The sequence below is a fragment of the Blennius ocellaris genome, assembly GCF_963422515.1.
Source record: "Blennius ocellaris genome assembly, chromosome: 4".
In the NCBI taxonomy this organism is placed as follows: domain Eukaryota; kingdom Metazoa; phylum Chordata; class Actinopteri; order Blenniiformes; family Blenniidae; genus Blennius; species Blennius ocellaris.
The window spans coordinates 8,563,815-8,581,965 of NC_137653.1; the positions used below are offsets into that span (position 1 = coordinate 8,563,815).

Below are 18,151 nucleotides of genomic sequence, written 5' to 3' on the forward strand. Positions count from 1 at the left end.
ATTGTGAGAATGGCAGCAACACTTCACAGTCTGCCAGACTGAAGATATCCTCCTCATGCTGTATGTTTTCAGTGTTCTAGAAAGCCCTCATCATGTTCTAGACCAGCAGTCCCACTTGTCACTCCTTGTCAAAAGAAATTGTTGATCTGAGAAAACAGTGAAAACATATTGTGTAGACATGATTCAGTCCTCCCAAAAAATAAATAAATAAAATGTGATCTGTTGTGGCTTCATAATTTCACTTTGTTCCCTTAACTTACTTTCGTTAAGTTGATTTTACATCAGAACGAGTAAATGTGGCCAAAATTACACAAACTGGTTTTGGATTTGCATTTTATTTGTAACAGTGAGAACATGGGAAAACATGTGTGTGAGGTTGTAACAGTAGTATTGGATATATGACATTTAAGATCAATGGATGGAAGGTAGTGAAAATGTTTTTTTAATAGTTTTCTTGTTGGGTTTTTTATTTTAATAATAATATAACCAATGCAAAGGGAAACACATGTCTTACCAGATTAGCAACAACAATCTCCTGAGGACGAGGCCAAAGTTTCTAACTAAATATTGTGTTGGCTGTAGCTCATGAAGTATGGATAGCCCCTAAGAACAGGATCTGTACTTCAGCATCCAATGCTGCTGAATATTACCTCTGCAGGGCATCATGAATACATATCAAAGACTTGAAGTTGTAGCCTGAGGCTTGTTACTGTAAGCTTTAAACGCTCATCTAAGTCTATATTTATCAACAGCCTTCAAAGATATCTATTCATACTTGAACAGTCTAATGCCTTTAATGTACTTCCTGTGTACCTGTTCACCTCTACCCTTTCAGTAGCTGGAGCTCAGCTCTTTGGTTCACACTGGCCGGCAGCCCACTGATCCTGTTCGAGGGTGATGTAGATTTGTGGTTTAACTGCATGACTGCAACATTCACACATTGAGAAACAAGAGCATAGCAATGAAATGCTTGAAAAGATAAAAGCAGTTTTCCTGTCATCATTTTTTTATACATATATATTTATCATTTAAATCTAATACAAATGCTTTCTGCCTGTTTTGTATGTTAACCTTTTTTTGGGGGGGGGGTTCAGCAATAGAAACAAAAACGTGTGAAAAACTATTCACAAACAATGTCAGGCAGTTTCACATTTCGCTTCTGTTAACCTCCGAATGCAGAACAGCGATGCATCAATCATCTGTTTCACTGTCACAGCTTGGCCACTAATCTAAATACATTCTACACATGGACATGTTTAAACTGGCTGCGTAAATGGTCACAGTCACCTGTCTTCCTCCAGTAGGTTTTTCAGAGGATGTAAAAGAGAACAAGCTGAAAGGAGATAGTCACACATGCAGCAACAGAGTAAAATACATCTGGAGATGGGTTTTCACAACAGGAATCCACTCACACAGAATATCAGAGTCTGTGTAGGTTTGTTCGTCACACCAATTTCTATCTTTTGCTGCAAGCTGTGCACAATGGCATGGTGATACACAGGTGTTACAGTTTAAGATACTTTTTTTTAAAAATTAAAATTGCAAATAAAAGTACATTGCACACACACACACACAATATATAAAAATTGATGCACTATCACAGTTTTTACTAATAAAGTTTATTTATTCTCCACTGAAAAATAGAGAATCCAATCAATATTGACAGTGTGGTTGCTAATGTAAGTGGAGAAAAAAAAATGTACTTGTTCGCTGAGTCAGCTTTTGAAGTGAGTAAATCCAGTTCTTCTGTAGCGATAACTGTGAGATAGACACAGGTGGACATGTGCTGGTATTGAACACTCACAGAGACACACTATCAGCGGAGTGGCCCTGAGGGTATAAAAGAGTGGTGGGCAGAAGTCTGGAGTGAGTTTCTGGAGACTGCAAACATGCTCAGGTTTCTGTTGTTGACCTCTCTCGCAGCCCTCGGTAAAAACTGTCTCGATCTTTGATATTTGGCATACACCCAACCACACAGCTCCTCACACACTTGAATACATGATGAGTGTTTGTTGTAAACCTTCTCTGCCTCTGTTTTTTTCAGTGCTGGCTGAGCTGGAGCCCCAGCCCAGGTATCTGGAGGATGACAGTGCTGAAGGGAGAGTTGTGGGAGGTGAGGTGGCAAGACCCAACTCCTGGCCTTGGCAGGTATTCTACTTGTATTCTTTTACTTTATGGTAACTATTGTGAAAATATTCGGACCACTGGCTTGAGTTATCAATACATTGTGGTATGTAAAAGCGGCGAACTCATGTATCCAAGGTATTTTCTCATTCCTGGTGTTCTTTTGCTCAATGTCCACGTCACAGCCACACTGCTGAAGATCCAACTGTAGATTTACTTAGGATTGAAGTGATAGATTTGACAGTTCTTGCCATTAAATCAAGGTAACTAGTTCCCAGCAGTATTATGGGGGAAAAAAAGTCTTTAATGTCATAGTGTCAATATTCAACTTAAGTTATACAAAATAAACACACAGTAAAACACTCTATAAGTCACTCAAGGTATTTTGTCCCCCCCTGATTTCGTGGAACTTATCGATTCCTGTAGTACCTATAGTTTCTTGTAGATTCCGTTAATGGTTTCAACATAGTCAATGCACTTAGCCACACTACTGAAAACTGAACTGTACTGGAGATTCAATCTGAAGCGTCAAATAATGCTTTCAAAGAATAACACAAGTTCTCTCTGTCAAATCACGGTAGCTTTTTACTCCAAAACTTACTCCTATAAATACTCGCGTAAAGTCAGTGCAATGTGACAAAGCTTATGTACTAAAGATATTATCTTGCATGTGTGTTTTCTATTTCAGAGACTTTCTTGTTTTCATGGAATTGAACATCTCACAACTGAGTGATTCCAAGTACATATAGACTCTTGTCGATTACAACAACGGTTTGCACAACCTTCACATAATAGATGTTATAAGCTGCTAAACTCAAAAACCATCTGTGGATGCATTCATCCAGCATTCATTGTGAGGTCGCCAGAAAATTCATACACACCAGCAGCCAACTTCTACCACAAGAACATAGTAGAACTCATAAATGTATGTATATTTTCATTTTATTTTGATTTTACACTGTAATTACAGTTGAAACAAGGTTCAGTTATGAGTAAGTTGGCTTTGCTCTGCTGAAAGAAATATCAGATGCATTCTTTGAAATTGACACAGGAGAGGCATAACACGGGGACAGGGGCCACATGTCCACAGGCTGCATGTTGCTCATGTCATATGTATCTTTGAAGTAGATTGAAGTAGAAGCACAATCCGATGTGAATCTTCGAGGAAAGTGCACTAAAGGGTAGTACCTGGGGAACATATTGATTCATCTGTGTTCATACATTCTCAAACAAGAACACATTTGTTCCAGCATTTCAAAGGTAAAGAAGGCCAGTGTCTTATGTACAATAGAGGCACAAATAAAGTTAGTGGAGCTTGTTAAATGGCTTTAGTGTAGGAAATGTGTTTTTTAAGGGGGTAAAAAGGTGAGCAGTTCAGTTTGACGTAATTGTAAATATTCTCTGTGGTGTCTTTAGATCTCTCTTCAGTACAAGTCTGGCAGCAGCTTCTACCACACCTGCGGTGGCACCCTGATCAGGAGAGGATGGGTCATGACCGCTGCTCACTGTGTGGACAGGTGGGAGCTTCATGAATCACAGAAAAGCAGCTCAGCTTAAAAACCAGTAGTAACTAAATAGCAGGGTCTGTTTTCTGACTAGAGCCTTGGTGGTGTAAGTCCTTGGGTGAGACGTCTTACTTTAATGCTGACTATTATTTCAGTTTTGTCATGATCAAATGAAATTCTTTAAGCCAGTTTGTAATGATACGTGATCACAACAGTCATATGATGAAGTCCATGAAAAAAAATTCACACCCATGTGAGGAACAAGTTTTCATGTAGGGTGTGTTATGTGGCTGTGTCCAAATTTTAAAAAAAGAAACACCAACATTTGTCATTTTCATCTTAATTAAAATTCAGTATCTGATAAGTTGTTTATATGATATACTGTAATCTAAGTAGCTTTGCCAAAACATAACTGGAATACAATCACATCATAATGTCTATTAAATGTGTTTACCGTCAGAACCAGTTGTGGAGGAGCACACGACCTTACTACTTTGTTATTATGTGTGAAGATGTAGCAGGCTCATAAAGGACTTGTTAATGTTATTTTGATATTTCGCCCCTGTTTTTGCATCACAGGTCCAGGACTTGGCGTGTTGTTCTTGGGGATCACAACATCAACTCCCATGAGGGCAACGAGCAGTACATGAGTGTGAGCCGCGTCTACCTCCACCCCAAGTGGAACTCCAACAACGTTGCTGGAGGGTTCGTTTGAGTTTTTTTGATCCATTTCTATATTGATTTATTTGCCATAGTCTGGCCCACTAATGCAAATACAAATAATAGACCAAACAAGAAAATTCGAGATGAAATGTTATGTGTGTGCCTCGGCCTCGCTGTCTAATTTTATGTTTATGTACATTTCCTCCATTTTATGTCTTTCACTGAAATCCAAACCGCTGGCAAATATTTGAGTCTTTTTGCCATTTTTGTGGAAACGGTCATAGCACATGACTCGTGAAACTTCCACACTAATGTGCATTTTTTTGTACGTTGCCCCCATCCGCTTTGACGACTGGGATTTTGAACATGACATTTTTTTCGCAGTTTCCATGGTTATCCTCAACCCTCCACAGGTCAAACACAGAGAGAAACAACGTGACTCTCATTCACACCTATACAGCCAATTCATAAACACCAATTACTTTCTTGTGTTTGGACTGTGAGAGAAAACCAGCATACCCAGAGATAACATGCAGGAAAATGTCCACATAGAAAAACTAGGGATTATTTTTTTCATTGTGATTTGATGATACAAATTTTCTCACTGTGCAGAAACAGATAAACACTATTAAAATATAACCCTGTAATGATTAAGGATGAACACATGAATTTGTTTGTTTGTTGCTTCATAAAGAAAAACACTGAAAGAAACCTCCATAACAAGCAGAAGAAAATACATTACTCACATTGAAGGATGCACAATGTTCAACTCTGACATAAAGCTGCAACCACAATGAGGTTTTATCAGCATCGAAATTCAATTTTCTTCACCAACATGAGGACATTGTGGTTTGACCCTCACAGCTGGGATATTGCTCTGCTGCGTCTGTCCTCCGACGCTTCTCTCAACATGAACGTGCAGCTCGGCCTTCTGCCTCCCTCTGGTCAGGTTCTGCCCCACAACAACCCCTGCTACATCACCGGATGGGGTCGCACCCAGAGTAGGTCTCACATTTACACCTCAACTGCACATAGGGCCCTGACTTTACAGATACGGCAGGATATGAGCAATCCTATCTCGGGCTGTTACACAGTTGTCATTATGCATGTTTTTTGTTTTTCTCCATGCCATCCCCAGCTGGAGGTCAGCTGTCTGCCCAGCTCAAGCAGGCCTACCTGCCTGTTGTTGACCACAAGACATGCTCCAGCTATGGATGGTGGGGCAGCACCGTGAAGGACTCCATGGTTTGTGGCGGTGGCGGCAGTGACTCCGGCTGTCAGGTGAGATAATGCATTTCAATGAACAATCTTTCAACTGTTATGACAAAAACATGCAGGTCCAGGTAGGTTTTTGTTAATCAAGCAATCTAATGAGACTTATTTTATTACAGGAGATATTTTAATTTACGCAATATACACATTTGATTTATGATCTGAAATATGTTTGCTGTATTTTCTCGACAATAGTAAGCAGGCTTCACTTGTACAGCACTTTTCAACAGCATGAGCAGTCCTTTACATCGTTAATCCCATTCACACACGCATTCATGCACAAATAGGCTGCTGCCATGTAAAAATTTGAGGTTTGGTGTCTTGCACAAGGGCATTTCAGCATGTGGATAGGTGGAGATGGGAATTCAACCTGCAACTTTCTGAATGGTAGACGACCATATTTATATATTTGTATGAAAAGAAAAAAGAAAAAACAACCTTTTCTTTGCAGGACAGCTCAATTTTTTCCCCACGCCAAAGTTTCTAAAATTTCTGTTGAAATCATCTTTTTACCCATTGAATTATGTTTTTCGGTGTAAACAGAGCAAGGGAGACAATAGAAAGAACTTGTCAGGCCTCAGTCCCACTGCACAGTGACAGAGCAATCTTCAATGTCTCCCACCGAGCAGTGGGCTGACCCCTTACTGTCAGGCAAGATATTTTGGAGGACACTTGCGGGATTACTTGCTGCATCAGCAGGGGCATAAGTCACTTGCAATGATCCAAGCTAGTGCTTAAGCAGCACAAAGTGTCAAAGTCTTGCAAGCACAAAAAGTTGCTCCAGGCTGACGAGCACTCGAAACGGATATGCGATGGGGCTGTGCAAATGAGTTATTCACATGTGATAATCTAATTTTGATTTTAATGTGCCGAAATTACAGCATTGGTTATGAATATGTGGTTTGTCTGTGATGTGTTTTTGCGGTACAGGGTGACTCCGGTGGCCCCCTGAACTGCAATGTCAACGGCCAGTGGGTTGTCCACGGTGTGACCAGCTTCGTGTCTTCCGCCGGCTGCAACGCCTACAAGAGGCCCACTGTCTTCTCCCGTGCCTCCGCTTACATCAGCTGGATGAACAATGTCAGTATTTTATATATGTAGAACAAGCAGAGTCTTTCAAGTAGCACCTTGATTGTTTGTTCCCCATGAATCACAATCAAAGGTGCAATTTGTCAAGAAACCAGAATGTTCGATATTTTCAATGACATGATGTTTCATAATTCAAAGAAATGTTTGTTTGTTTTTTTAAAGAACAGCTTGTGTATCAAAATGTAGCAAATTAAAAATAATATAGTGAAAAACTACTTTATATAGAAACTTAGCATGGCGTTATATACAAACATATAAGGATAAGGATGAGGCATAAGGATGCCAACAGCAATATATCTTGATGTGAAATCAATTAGAACTCTAGTATTCAAGCAGAGATTACGACTTGGCAGGAGGCCAGGTATGTAGTTTACAGTTCACAAGTTTAAGATCTGGTAGTCCTGCTTCTTAAATGTTTACATTTATCTGATATGTTTTGTCCTATTTGCTAGTAAAGTAACTTTAATGAGAGAACGATGTTTATTCCCCCCTATGATAGGAGTAAATCAGAAAAGTGGCATGTAGAGCAAAAGAGGCTGTCGAACACAATCCCCATCCACGCTGGCTAATCAGACCTTGATTTCAAGACATGCAGTAATAAGATGGTTTCATTCATTAGCTCATTGCATTTCTTATATATGTTCCTATGGGTGCATTATTTTGCAGCTTGTTTCTCGAGTATAGTAAAGTAATGATTCATTTGTCCTTGCTTTGCCAGATCATGGGTTGAGCGGGAGGATCTCCATGGAAACGAGAGAAAACTCTGGATTCGTCTCAATTTGCCGACAGAATAAAACATAATTTAATGAACATTTGCCTGCCATTAGTTTATACATGTGGTGACAAATACACTGTGAACACTCTTGTGAAAATATAACAGAGAGGTAGAATTCTGAGACTTAAATGTAACACTAACTCAACACAGTGAGTCATACTGTTTTACTACTGAGTGTCTCTGAGACAATTACAGGAACACTCTGGTAACAATTAAGCTCTGTAAGACAATGAAAAGACTTGACAAATTAAAGCAATATCTAAATGAAACAAAATTTAAGTTATTATGCATCATGAAGATCTCTTTGAGAAGTCAGTTATAATTTATCAGTAATTATAATGAAATGATGTGACAGAAGAAAAAAAAGCAATGAAGAACTAATGAGCTGAGTGTCCATGGCTGTATACTTGAGTGTTGTTTGGATGCAAGTAGTTAGCAGGGTCAATTCATTTATGCAGGTTAAATTGAGAAAGTATATATTATGAATAACGTGTACCTTTTGAGGTCAGAGTGACATATATTACTGCATACAGATTTGCACCTATACAGGCAGATTCAAACATGGTCTGTCAGTTTCAAGAGCCTTCATTTATTTGTGCTGTTATCTTCAGGGTTTATAATCAGTTTTGGGGGGGGGGGGGACGCTGTTATGTCAACCAGAGGGCACCAGTGTCCCTGCAGGAAATCCACATGAACACAGATATTGTACAGATGGATGTTGCACTCCCCGGAAATGCCAAATCCTACTATAAAACATGTATCATTCAGAAAGAGACAACAACAAAGAAAAACAAGCAGTGAGATTTTTCAAAAAGAAAGAATGCACATAAAAATAGCATGACAAACAGAAAGTAAACTTCACAGTAATGACAGACTTGACTATTGCTGACAAGCGTGAGATGAGGCACATCTGGGCTGGAGAGAAGTGAACAGTTTCCAGTGAGCACATACTGTGTGATACTGAGTGTTACACAGTAGGATACGCAGAGGCTGAGTTTTCTGTAACCAAGCCACACTGGAGACCGTCTGCTCCTTCTCACAGCTTTGAGGAAGAAAATTAATGTCGATTCTCATTAACCGGTTCTGATTCACAGGCTCAGAAGGTCTTTATGTATAGATGTGTACAAATTTATGAACAATTTGTTAACAAACTTTACTTGCAGATTATTTTTAATGAAGAAAATGGGGGAATAGAATTGTGATGAACATTAAAGATTCTGTTTGATGTTTAATAGAGGGAATAGACTGAATGTGGAACTAAAACGAATGTCTGTGCGTCAAAAAGTTTATATCCACATGTATTCAGTCATTTTTTTGCTTGGAAACATGTGGCTTGAAAACTATTCTAGATAGCACCCCGGGGTAATGCAGGGGCTCTCAAAAAAACTTAAACTGGCTTAAGCTGACTCTGACTTTTTATCTCAGGCTAAGTAATAATTTATAATTTAATCGCATTTGTCCACAGCATAATTGTTCTTGTGGTTGGAAGAGCGTTTGTATTAAAAATCAGCTAAGTCAACGTATATAACAAATAAATGTTGTTAAGCTTAAGTTTTTACACTTAAGCTTCTTATAAGCTATGAGAACCAATGGTTCAAGATGACACCTAGCACACCCAGACTTATGTGTTACACAGCCAAACCAGAAAGAACTGTGAGAGTGGCAAATCAAAGTCATCAATGACCAAGCAAGCAGTTTTTTGTACTGTGAAAAATAGTATTCCCACATGTGCTCTGGGAGAACATGCAAACCGGAATTAGAAAGGCTTCCTGACCTGGAAGTAAACCCAGGTCTTCTCGCCATGAGGTGAGAGTACTATATGGCCCAATTTGGAGCATCCGCACTGCTAAATCACTTGTTTTTGATGCAGGATTTCCTGGATATAGCGGTCAAAAAACCTGCTTCAGAGATGATATTCTGGCCAGGGAGCGTACAGTTGTGTGTTTTATATTATTAAAAGAAAGAAAAAAAGTCCGGTGTCTCTGCAGTGCAGTGACCATATGGTGGTGATGATGGCTCCACGTCCCTCGGTGGATACCTGTCATGTTGTCTTGTTGTACAGCAGGCATCTGATGTAAATCAGTGGTAACTGGAACGTCAGCTGCATCGCTAGTGACTCAGAACAGTCGCCCTTGTGTGTGGTGTGAAGGAAAGGTGTGAAGGAAAAGAAAAACTCTTAATTGTCAAAAGATAAAACTTCAAATAACTCTAAAGTCAGACGACCCATTTTACATGTCCTCCCTGTGATTGCATGGGTTTTCAGGGTACTCAGGACTCCTCCCAGAGTAGAAAATAAAAGTGAATGTGTGGTTATTTGCTCACTCTTAATGGGAAGCAGCTGTGAATATAAAATGTAGATGATTCTCTATGGCTGTGTGTTTGTTCTGTGATGAACTAGCTGTAATCTGCCTTCAATCATTGAAGAAAAGGAGGAGAAGAAGAAGAAGAAGAAGAAGAAGAAGAAGAAGAAGAAGAAGAAGAAGAAGAAGAAGAATCACATGAAAGTGAGCCTACATTGAGGACTCTAAAGGTCAAGTGTGTCAGCCTGCAGCGTTTGACTCGAGAAGCCCTGGTCTTAATCTATAAATACTGCAAACTATATTTAAAGAAACCTAATGAGGCCTTGCAAGAATGGACTTTTTGGTAAGTTTCACTGTTGTCTAATGCGTTGTCGATCTTCTATTCCTATTTCTTAACAAAACCCACTGCAGTGTCTCTATGAATAATTAATCATATCAGCGCACCCCTTTGAGATATCTAGTCAAGATTTCCATACTAATTAGAGATTATTGGAAGAGTTAATCAGCAAAGAATTAATGGATAAGAACATTCTCTACCACTTTCTCCACTGGTGGAACTAAATCAAAAGGTCATTGTATCTGTAATATCTTCACGAGAAGGTTATGGACCCCACATTAATGAGAAACACTTCACTTGTGGGACTAATTACAAAGCATTCATCATTTTCTCTGTTTGATTAATCTTATTTTGGCGATAAAAAATGTTCACCTATCAATTTCGCCCACTGTGAAGATGAACGGTTCAGGAGTCATCGCATACTGAAGTGGGTTGATTATGATACTGTAAATTCAGACGTTTTCTGCAAGACATTGATGTTTCTTCAGTTTAATCTCTATGAAGGCCTCTGCCTGCAGGACTGAATTATGACTAGTTTCAGGGAATGAAAATGATAAGACTAGCTGCCTCCTAAGTTTTTACTGATTTATAGAATATTTGGATGCTCTGCTGTGATTGCATGCTATTTTCAGAGATGACTGACAAGTGACTGGAGGGTTTTACTGAATTAAAAACCTCCAATCACTTCCCAAAGGGAAACTGCTTCAGAACTTCTGAATGTTTTTAATTCAGCAAAAAAACAAAAAACAAAAACAGATTTATTACATTTTTCATGTGAAAATTGTCAAACATTTTGATTTTCTCCTTGAAGCATCGGATTACTGCTAGTCATCTTCACTCAGTATGAAAAAGTGTAATTTGTAGGTAGACATTTGACAATCCCAATCAGCACTGAGCAAAAAAAGAAAGAAAAAACAACAATAGATGATTGTGTTCATAAACAAACAAACAAATAAATAAATAAATAAATAAACAAACAAATACATACATTTATTCTCATCTGGAAATTTTACCAAACAAATTGCAAAACAGATTTGCTAAGAGAAAAAGTAGATATGAACTGAAAGGAACTGAGGTTTTTACAAAACCCAGGTTTCAATCGGCCGTAATGGAAAAATGCATCTCAATCGAAGGAGTCAGTCTGTAGAACAGTCTTGATTGTAAAATTAGTAGCAGATCAACCTTATTTATATATTTTGTGTTTGATGTTTTGGAAAAAGACGGCTGCATGTGACAGCTCAAATGAAATGAACTGGAACTGTAAATGATTTTGTGTTGATAAGGGGCAGACATAAAAGTTTTACTTCTTTCTGCTCCTTTTCATTCATATGAAATGCTGTTGTTGCATTGTTTTAAATGAATAAAATAAATAATAAAATGAAAAATGAAATGAAAATCTACATTATATTATGTTTCCTTTTCTTTTCTTTTCTTTTCTTTTCTTTTCTTTTCTTTTTTAACCCAATAAGACATTGAGAATAAAGCAAGGTACACCTTGGGCAAATTGTTTGTCTATTACAGGGTTAACTGAGAAAAAAGGCAAAAACACTGAGAAAAAAGGCAATAACTCAGACAGTCAAACGTTCCCACTTTCAAATAATGTAAAGACACCATGCAAACAGAAAAACGAAGGACATAAATCCGGGTGTTTGTGCTGTGAGGCAAGACTGCTGAACACCACATTACCATCCGTGCCATCCTTTAAGGATCATGAATGGCAAAACTAAACATAATGGAAATTCATGAGTTTGTGTTTGAGATATTTCATCAGAAACTGAAGTGATGGCCCAGCAAAACAGACAACCAAAATCCCCAGGCACTCACTGCTGCTGGCAAGTCTCAAAATATCAACATCAATCATCTACAAACACTGTAGTCTCGGGAAAGTCAAGATGATTTGACACACTACAAATTAAAGCATGACAAAAATAACTCTAAATACAAGCAATTAATCAACCCACAGTATTTTCTTTTTTTTGAGTATGATGTGTCATCAGTGCCAGAGTGAAGTTCATCTCAGGTCCAACTCATTAATGTCATTTTTATTGGTCTGAGTTCATTAGACATCCTGAATGTGTAGAAGTTCTGAAGCATAAATGTCTGCCAGCCTGAGAAATAGTGATTGAGACCTAATTTATTTCATCCAGGAACTGTCCCGAGTTCAAAGCTGTAATTGAGAAAGGCAAAAAGAAAGTGCATCTCATTTAGAAAAAAGGCCCCGATACATCACGTGCTTTCTCTGTTAAGACAGCAAGTGGACGGCGAGCTTCCACATGGTAATGACCGCCAACATTCGGTCAATTCTATCGAATGCTTTTGAGATAACAAGGAGCACCAGTTTACACAGTAAGCTGTTCCATTCCCATCAATACCTTTACATAATCGATTCGGCAAAGGGTGACAGATTTATTTCTGTAATCGATGGAAGTGCTGGACATCTATATTTGTGCCACATCTACTCTGTTCCACGCAGAGATCGTGTCTTTTCTGGCAGATTAAAACGTCTGAAAAGCAGTTGAAGGACAGGGAAAAATGTGCAGAAATGATTAAATTTTATTGTCTGGCGATGCTTGTCTGCAGCTCTTTAGGCCTTTAGGGTTGAAGGATTTGTCAAGACCACCAAGGTGTGTTCGGGTGGCAGCTGTCTCTCTGCATGTCAGGCCAGTCTTACATAAGCTCTTCATTGCTCAGTTGTGCTCTTTTCCTGCAGGGATCCGAGGTACCGTGTTCAATATAACCAAGCTTTGGTTTTCTCCAGTGGTCAGTGGAGATGTTCGTTGGATGGGTACACAGTGCCACCTGGTGGAACTGGGGCAAACTGAAGCACATTTGCCTCTTATCTCTGCCTTTTTTTAGTTGCATGAGTCGGGTTAGAAAGGGGACAACCTGTCATTACTGGTTAACTCCACGTTTATAAATGAAATTTTATGTTGCAAAGAAGGGAGAAACTCGATAAACTAGAATAACCCATGCCTTGCATGGCAGCCGCATCCAATGGGTGCTGGTCAACTAGTGGAAAAGTGCTACAAGTACAACACTTTTCATCGCTTTTTATTTTTAATTATTCAAAAGGTTCAAAATACATAATAAGGAACAAAATGACAGTAGGATATATTGCGGTCAGTCAAAAGAGACTTAAATACACCACATTTTTAACTCATCAAAGCAATGCACATTCACATCCATTGCATGTATGTTTTACAGTGGCATTGAGTGTATTGATGGTATTTTTTTAATTTTCAAAGTAATCATTCTTTCTTAACAAAATCTTATTTTCTGTTACATTTTCTATGATAGATTTGGCACCAACAGTCTTGCGACACATCTGCCTGGATCGCAGGGCAAACATAGAGTCATACAGCCACACTCACTTTCAATATGGAACATTTAAACCCTTACAACTAAACACATGTTTTTGGACTCTGGGAGAAAACTGGGGTAGGAAAATCCACCCACCCACTCACATGCAAACTCCCCCTAGAAAGGCTCCTGGGCCTCTACTTTGTGGACCTATTTTCTGTGAAATGAGATGTGCTCACCACTAAATTAATGTTTGGTAACAGTCAAATGTTATTGTTTTGCATCGCATTCAGCGGACACAGAGGAACCAGACATTGAAACAATGTGAATATTACCAACTAAAAATAATAAAGTGATATACACTTTCTTCACTAAAATAAGTAGTTCACCAAATCAACAAGAGATAGAGGAAGGAGGAAAGATGAACTTTCAAAAAGTCCACTTCCAACATATACTCTAATCACAAGTGTAATCCTTGATGATATTCAGGTTTAACTCGGGCCATCTAAATGTAGTCTCTGTGTATTTTACTTATTTTACTTTCCTATTTTTCAAAACTACCATGAGTGTTTTACAGTATAGTTGTTGAGTTGTTTTATTTTTTATTTTTTGCAGTAGCAGAGTGAATCTTGTCATCTGGCTTGGATGAAAATGTTTATTCCTTGCCCTTATATCTCAGACTGTTTAATTCAAGTTATAGTAGTTATGGTCTGTGCTTTGCATTGCTGGGGTGCCCATCGACGTTGCACTTCGTCACCCGGTGTAAAACACATGCTGTCCTATCCTTGCTCTCTCCTGTTTGGGGCGAATTTAATTGATCCGGGCGATCGCTGCAGCCTCTGAGGTGCACGGTTCCTCGATGAATGTACACCTTGAACATCTCGGGAATTGCCTCTTCTTCTTCTTATCTTCTCTCCAAGTAAACACTTTCCCTCCTCAGAAGACTCTTTAATCAAGGATACACCAGCTGGAATCCAAATATAACCGGAGTAATTTCCCCTGCATTGTTGTGGAGGCAGATCGGAGGAGGGGATGGATGCGAGCGAGTGAGCAGAGGCGCACGGAGGAGGCAGCGATCAGACACAGCCAGCTCCTCTGTGATGCAGCTGCTTCATCCCCACGGTGGAAAAACCCAGGGCAGCCCGACGACCGCTTTTAACAGACCAAATCAGCCGCTGTTTATTATTCCGCACGTGTTGGGATTCGCTTATGAAGAGCCTGGAAAAGCCATGCAAGCCAGTCGACTTCTCTTGCCTCACAGAGACAGTCAGTACGCGCCGCTCGCTGTGACTGACTGAGATTTTTCCGAGGTTTGTTTTCTCCCTTTTGGTATATATATTTTTTTAAACGAAGTTAATACCATTGTGTGCCTGTGTCTTCATATCAACTCGGTAATATTAGAGGAGAGAGACCAGCTCTTGTCATTCATCCACGCGCGCTGCGCACCGGGCTTTTATTGTATTTTCTAATTTTATAATAGAACCGTGACCATACCAGAGCCCACACACTTATCCTCATCTGCACTTTTCTTTCTCTTCATGCAAGGACTTGGATATTTTTTGGTTTATAAAGGAGATGCTCTGTGTGTCGAGCCGTTTCGCCGGCTGCCAGTGACGCAACATCTCACGCAGACTGCATGAGAAATACGCGCGTAGAAGGGCGTGAACTTGCAGCCGCTAAACCGCCTCCTTATTAATAAAAGCGTCTACAGATTTATAAAGCCACCTTGTTCCTGTCGCATCCTCACGGTCGTACCATACCAGAAAAAAACAATCAAACAAACAAACAAACAAAAAACCTCGTCCCGAGGACATGATGGACCTGAAAGCGGACTCGGAGGACATGGTGGACTACAAGCAACCTGCTCCCATTGAAGTTTTCGCCACCAGGTCCACGCTGCACGGCATCGCGCACATGTTCACCTATGAGCGGATGTGCATCAAGCGGAGCCTGTGGATTCTGTTCTTCATGGCGTCGGTGGGCGTCCTGGTGATGGTGTGCGTGGACCGGGTGCAGTTCTACTTCGAGTACCCCCACGTCACCAAGCTGGACGAGGTGGCCGCCACGATGATCACGTTCCCCTCGATAACCTTCTGCAACCTCAACTCCTTCCGCTTCAGCCGCGTGACGCGCAACGACCTGTACCACGCAGGGGAGCTGCTCGCCTTGCTCAACGGCAGGTGCGTAATCTCTGCGTCCGACTGCCAGAGTTCTGTCTGGAAACTGGATTCAAACTAGTTTCACAGCGAGGACAAACACCAAAGTCACCACAAACACATTTCGATGCTGTAAAGTTGGACATTAGTGAGATTGGATTTGTTGTTAGACAATCATAAGACTGAGTTGAATGTATGGAGTTTAGTTTAGTTTAGTTTAGTTTAGTTAGTCGAGTTTAAAGTAGTGGTTAAAATGTGACCGGGCACCAGAGAGCTTCAGAGGAGCACCAGCATATGAAATATCAGGGTCAGGGGGGCGCCTTTTCCCAGCACGTTTTTATTTTTTCTCATTAAATCTTTGAAGAAGTTATGATAAACACATATTAATGGAGGCTACAACTATGCAGAACTACACAAAAATATATGTTGTGGGTTAAAACAAACACATTTCCTACACACAAAAAATTCCAACCAGACAAACTGGTTCTTAAATACATGAGGTTTCGCCTCAGGGAAACGCATCTGTGTGTATTTAACATTTGTTGATTTAGGATTTGACTGTGTCCACTGCACAAACCTCACTATGCAAGATAAGAGTTGCCTGAAACGCTTGGCTGTAATGGTACATTTGGTGCTGTGGTTACATTTTCCCGAAGTTCTCACCAAAATGAGCTATTCTTTAGTCTTTTAAAACTCAATGATCGGGGACGAAGATGTTCTATGAGAAAATAATCACACTGTGGAGCCCCTGTTGATCATAAAGTTCTGCAGCATTAGAACCACTTCCCTGTGTGACAGGGGGCCAGCTCAATTACCAGCCTGCACAGTTATCTCTTTAATAGCCAGATAAGGTAATAATCCAAAAGCCATACAGTTTTAATGACTTTCTTTCTAATTAAGGACTGTTTTATAAAAGATGGACACATCAGAGGCCCCTTCATTGTCCAAACATCTATTGTTAGGTCTTTCAGTGTTCTAAATGGCTTTTAAAAAGTATAATTATATATATTTTACTTAGAGACTTGCTGTGCATAAATCATCAAGTAATCCATCTGCGATTCCACAGGCCAATGTCAGAGAGGTCAGAACAAAGTGGAGGAAATAAATTATTTCCAATTCAGTTCTCACACTTGATTTAACTTAGCCGAGTTTGAAATATTCATTTTGATTGCATAGATTATAATAATAATAATAATAATTATTATTATTATTATTATTACTATTATTATTATTATTATTATTTATGTATCTTTGTGGCAAAACTACAGGCGCCATATGTTTGTTAGTCTTTAGTCCCCTCTCGTGTTTGCAGGTAACAGTGTCCTTGTTGTCACTGCAGCCTCATAATCTCAGATCATTCAAAATAACTTTCACTTTGACTTCTTTTATTTAAAGTGCGAGTTTAACATTTATTGATGGACAATCCAAATCCACTTGGCAAACTGTTCCAAAGATTTCACTTTTGGGGGGAAAAACAAAACATTGTCATCTCAGTGACCAGAGTGTCAATAGATTCAATTTACTTTTTGTCAATTGAATTAAAGGTAATTAAACACTGCCAAAGACCACTGCTTCGATATAAAATCTTGAAAAAGAAGTTGTATTGTAATACTTGTGACTTCTTATTCACTTAGCAGTTTGGAGAGTAAACTTTTGCACAAATGAATCAATCAATAAATGACTTTGATAAACATACATAAACTCAAAATTGTAATAAAATGTGGTAGTTTCCAAAAACTTATCAATCATTATGGTTTAAGGTTTTGTTTACTTTATAGAATCCATCCATCCATCCATCCATCCATCCATCCATTGAAATATTCCCAGCTCCCAAAGATGTATTTAGTGCTTGAAAATTCAAAAAGTATTATTATTATTTTTAATCTTCCGCAGACTGATCCAGTTGTTCTGTTGCATAGGGCAACAGAACAATTTATGTTTTGTGCTTTAAAACTCACGTTAGTTGTGTGGTGTTACAAAGTACATCTGTCAGAGAGCCAGAGGGTTTTCCAATGCCCTTATCATATCTCAGCCCTGTTCAAGTGGACACCTCCTCAAGGTCTCATGTGCCAATCCGTCAAGCTCATTTTAATGATGACAGCAAGGCCAGCACTCGAAACTCTGCTGGCCATAAGGCGTTCCATCAATAACACATCAAAATCTGATTGGCTAATGATACTGTCACTCAACCTTTTAACCCAATAGCAGCGTCCAGCTTTGATCGGAGGTTGGCAATGCATATATATATATATTTTTTTATTTATTTATTTAATTTATTAATTTATTTTATTTTATTATTATTTTTCAGAAAGGAGTTGTCTAAAATAGGGGATTGATAGTGGAACACACTATCTTAATAAAATAAAATAGTCTTCTAAGTCCTTCAAATCAATGTGACTCCTGGCATCCAGTGATAAAAGTATCAAGGAAATTCTTTATTCTTGACATCCATTTTATTGGTCAGAGCGGGAGGTGTGTTTTATCTGATAACAGTGTGTGAGACTGACGACAGGTGCATACATGGATTTACTTATGGGGTGGTTGTTGGAATAGTTCCACTTTTCCACACCAGCTGAAGGTCACATTAAGGTATAAAAGAATAAGAGAAGGATTCGTTCAATACAGAAAGG

The 18,151-nt window shown here is 39.1% G+C and overlaps 1 protein-coding gene across 1 annotated transcript; it reads left to right on the forward strand.

Annotated features, from left to right (window-relative positions):
- Nucleotides 1-1,883: 1,883 nt before the first annotated feature.
- Nucleotides 1,884-14,663, forward strand: LOC308129453 (elastase-1-like; the record flags this gene model as incomplete). The annotated part of the gene is made up of 9 exons (XM_080495395.1): nucleotides 1,884-1,929; nucleotides 2,045-2,148; nucleotides 3,541-3,641; nucleotides 4,209-4,334; nucleotides 5,157-5,293; nucleotides 5,431-5,573; nucleotides 6,495-6,648; nucleotides 12,776-12,837; nucleotides 14,385-14,663. The coding sequence occupies exons 1-9, from the start codon at nucleotides 1,890-1,892 to the stop codon at nucleotides 14,661-14,663; spliced, it is 1,146 nt and encodes a 381-aa protein (XP_080351521.1). The 5' UTR covers nucleotides 1,884-1,889.
- Nucleotides 14,664-18,151: the final 3,488 nt, after the last annotated feature.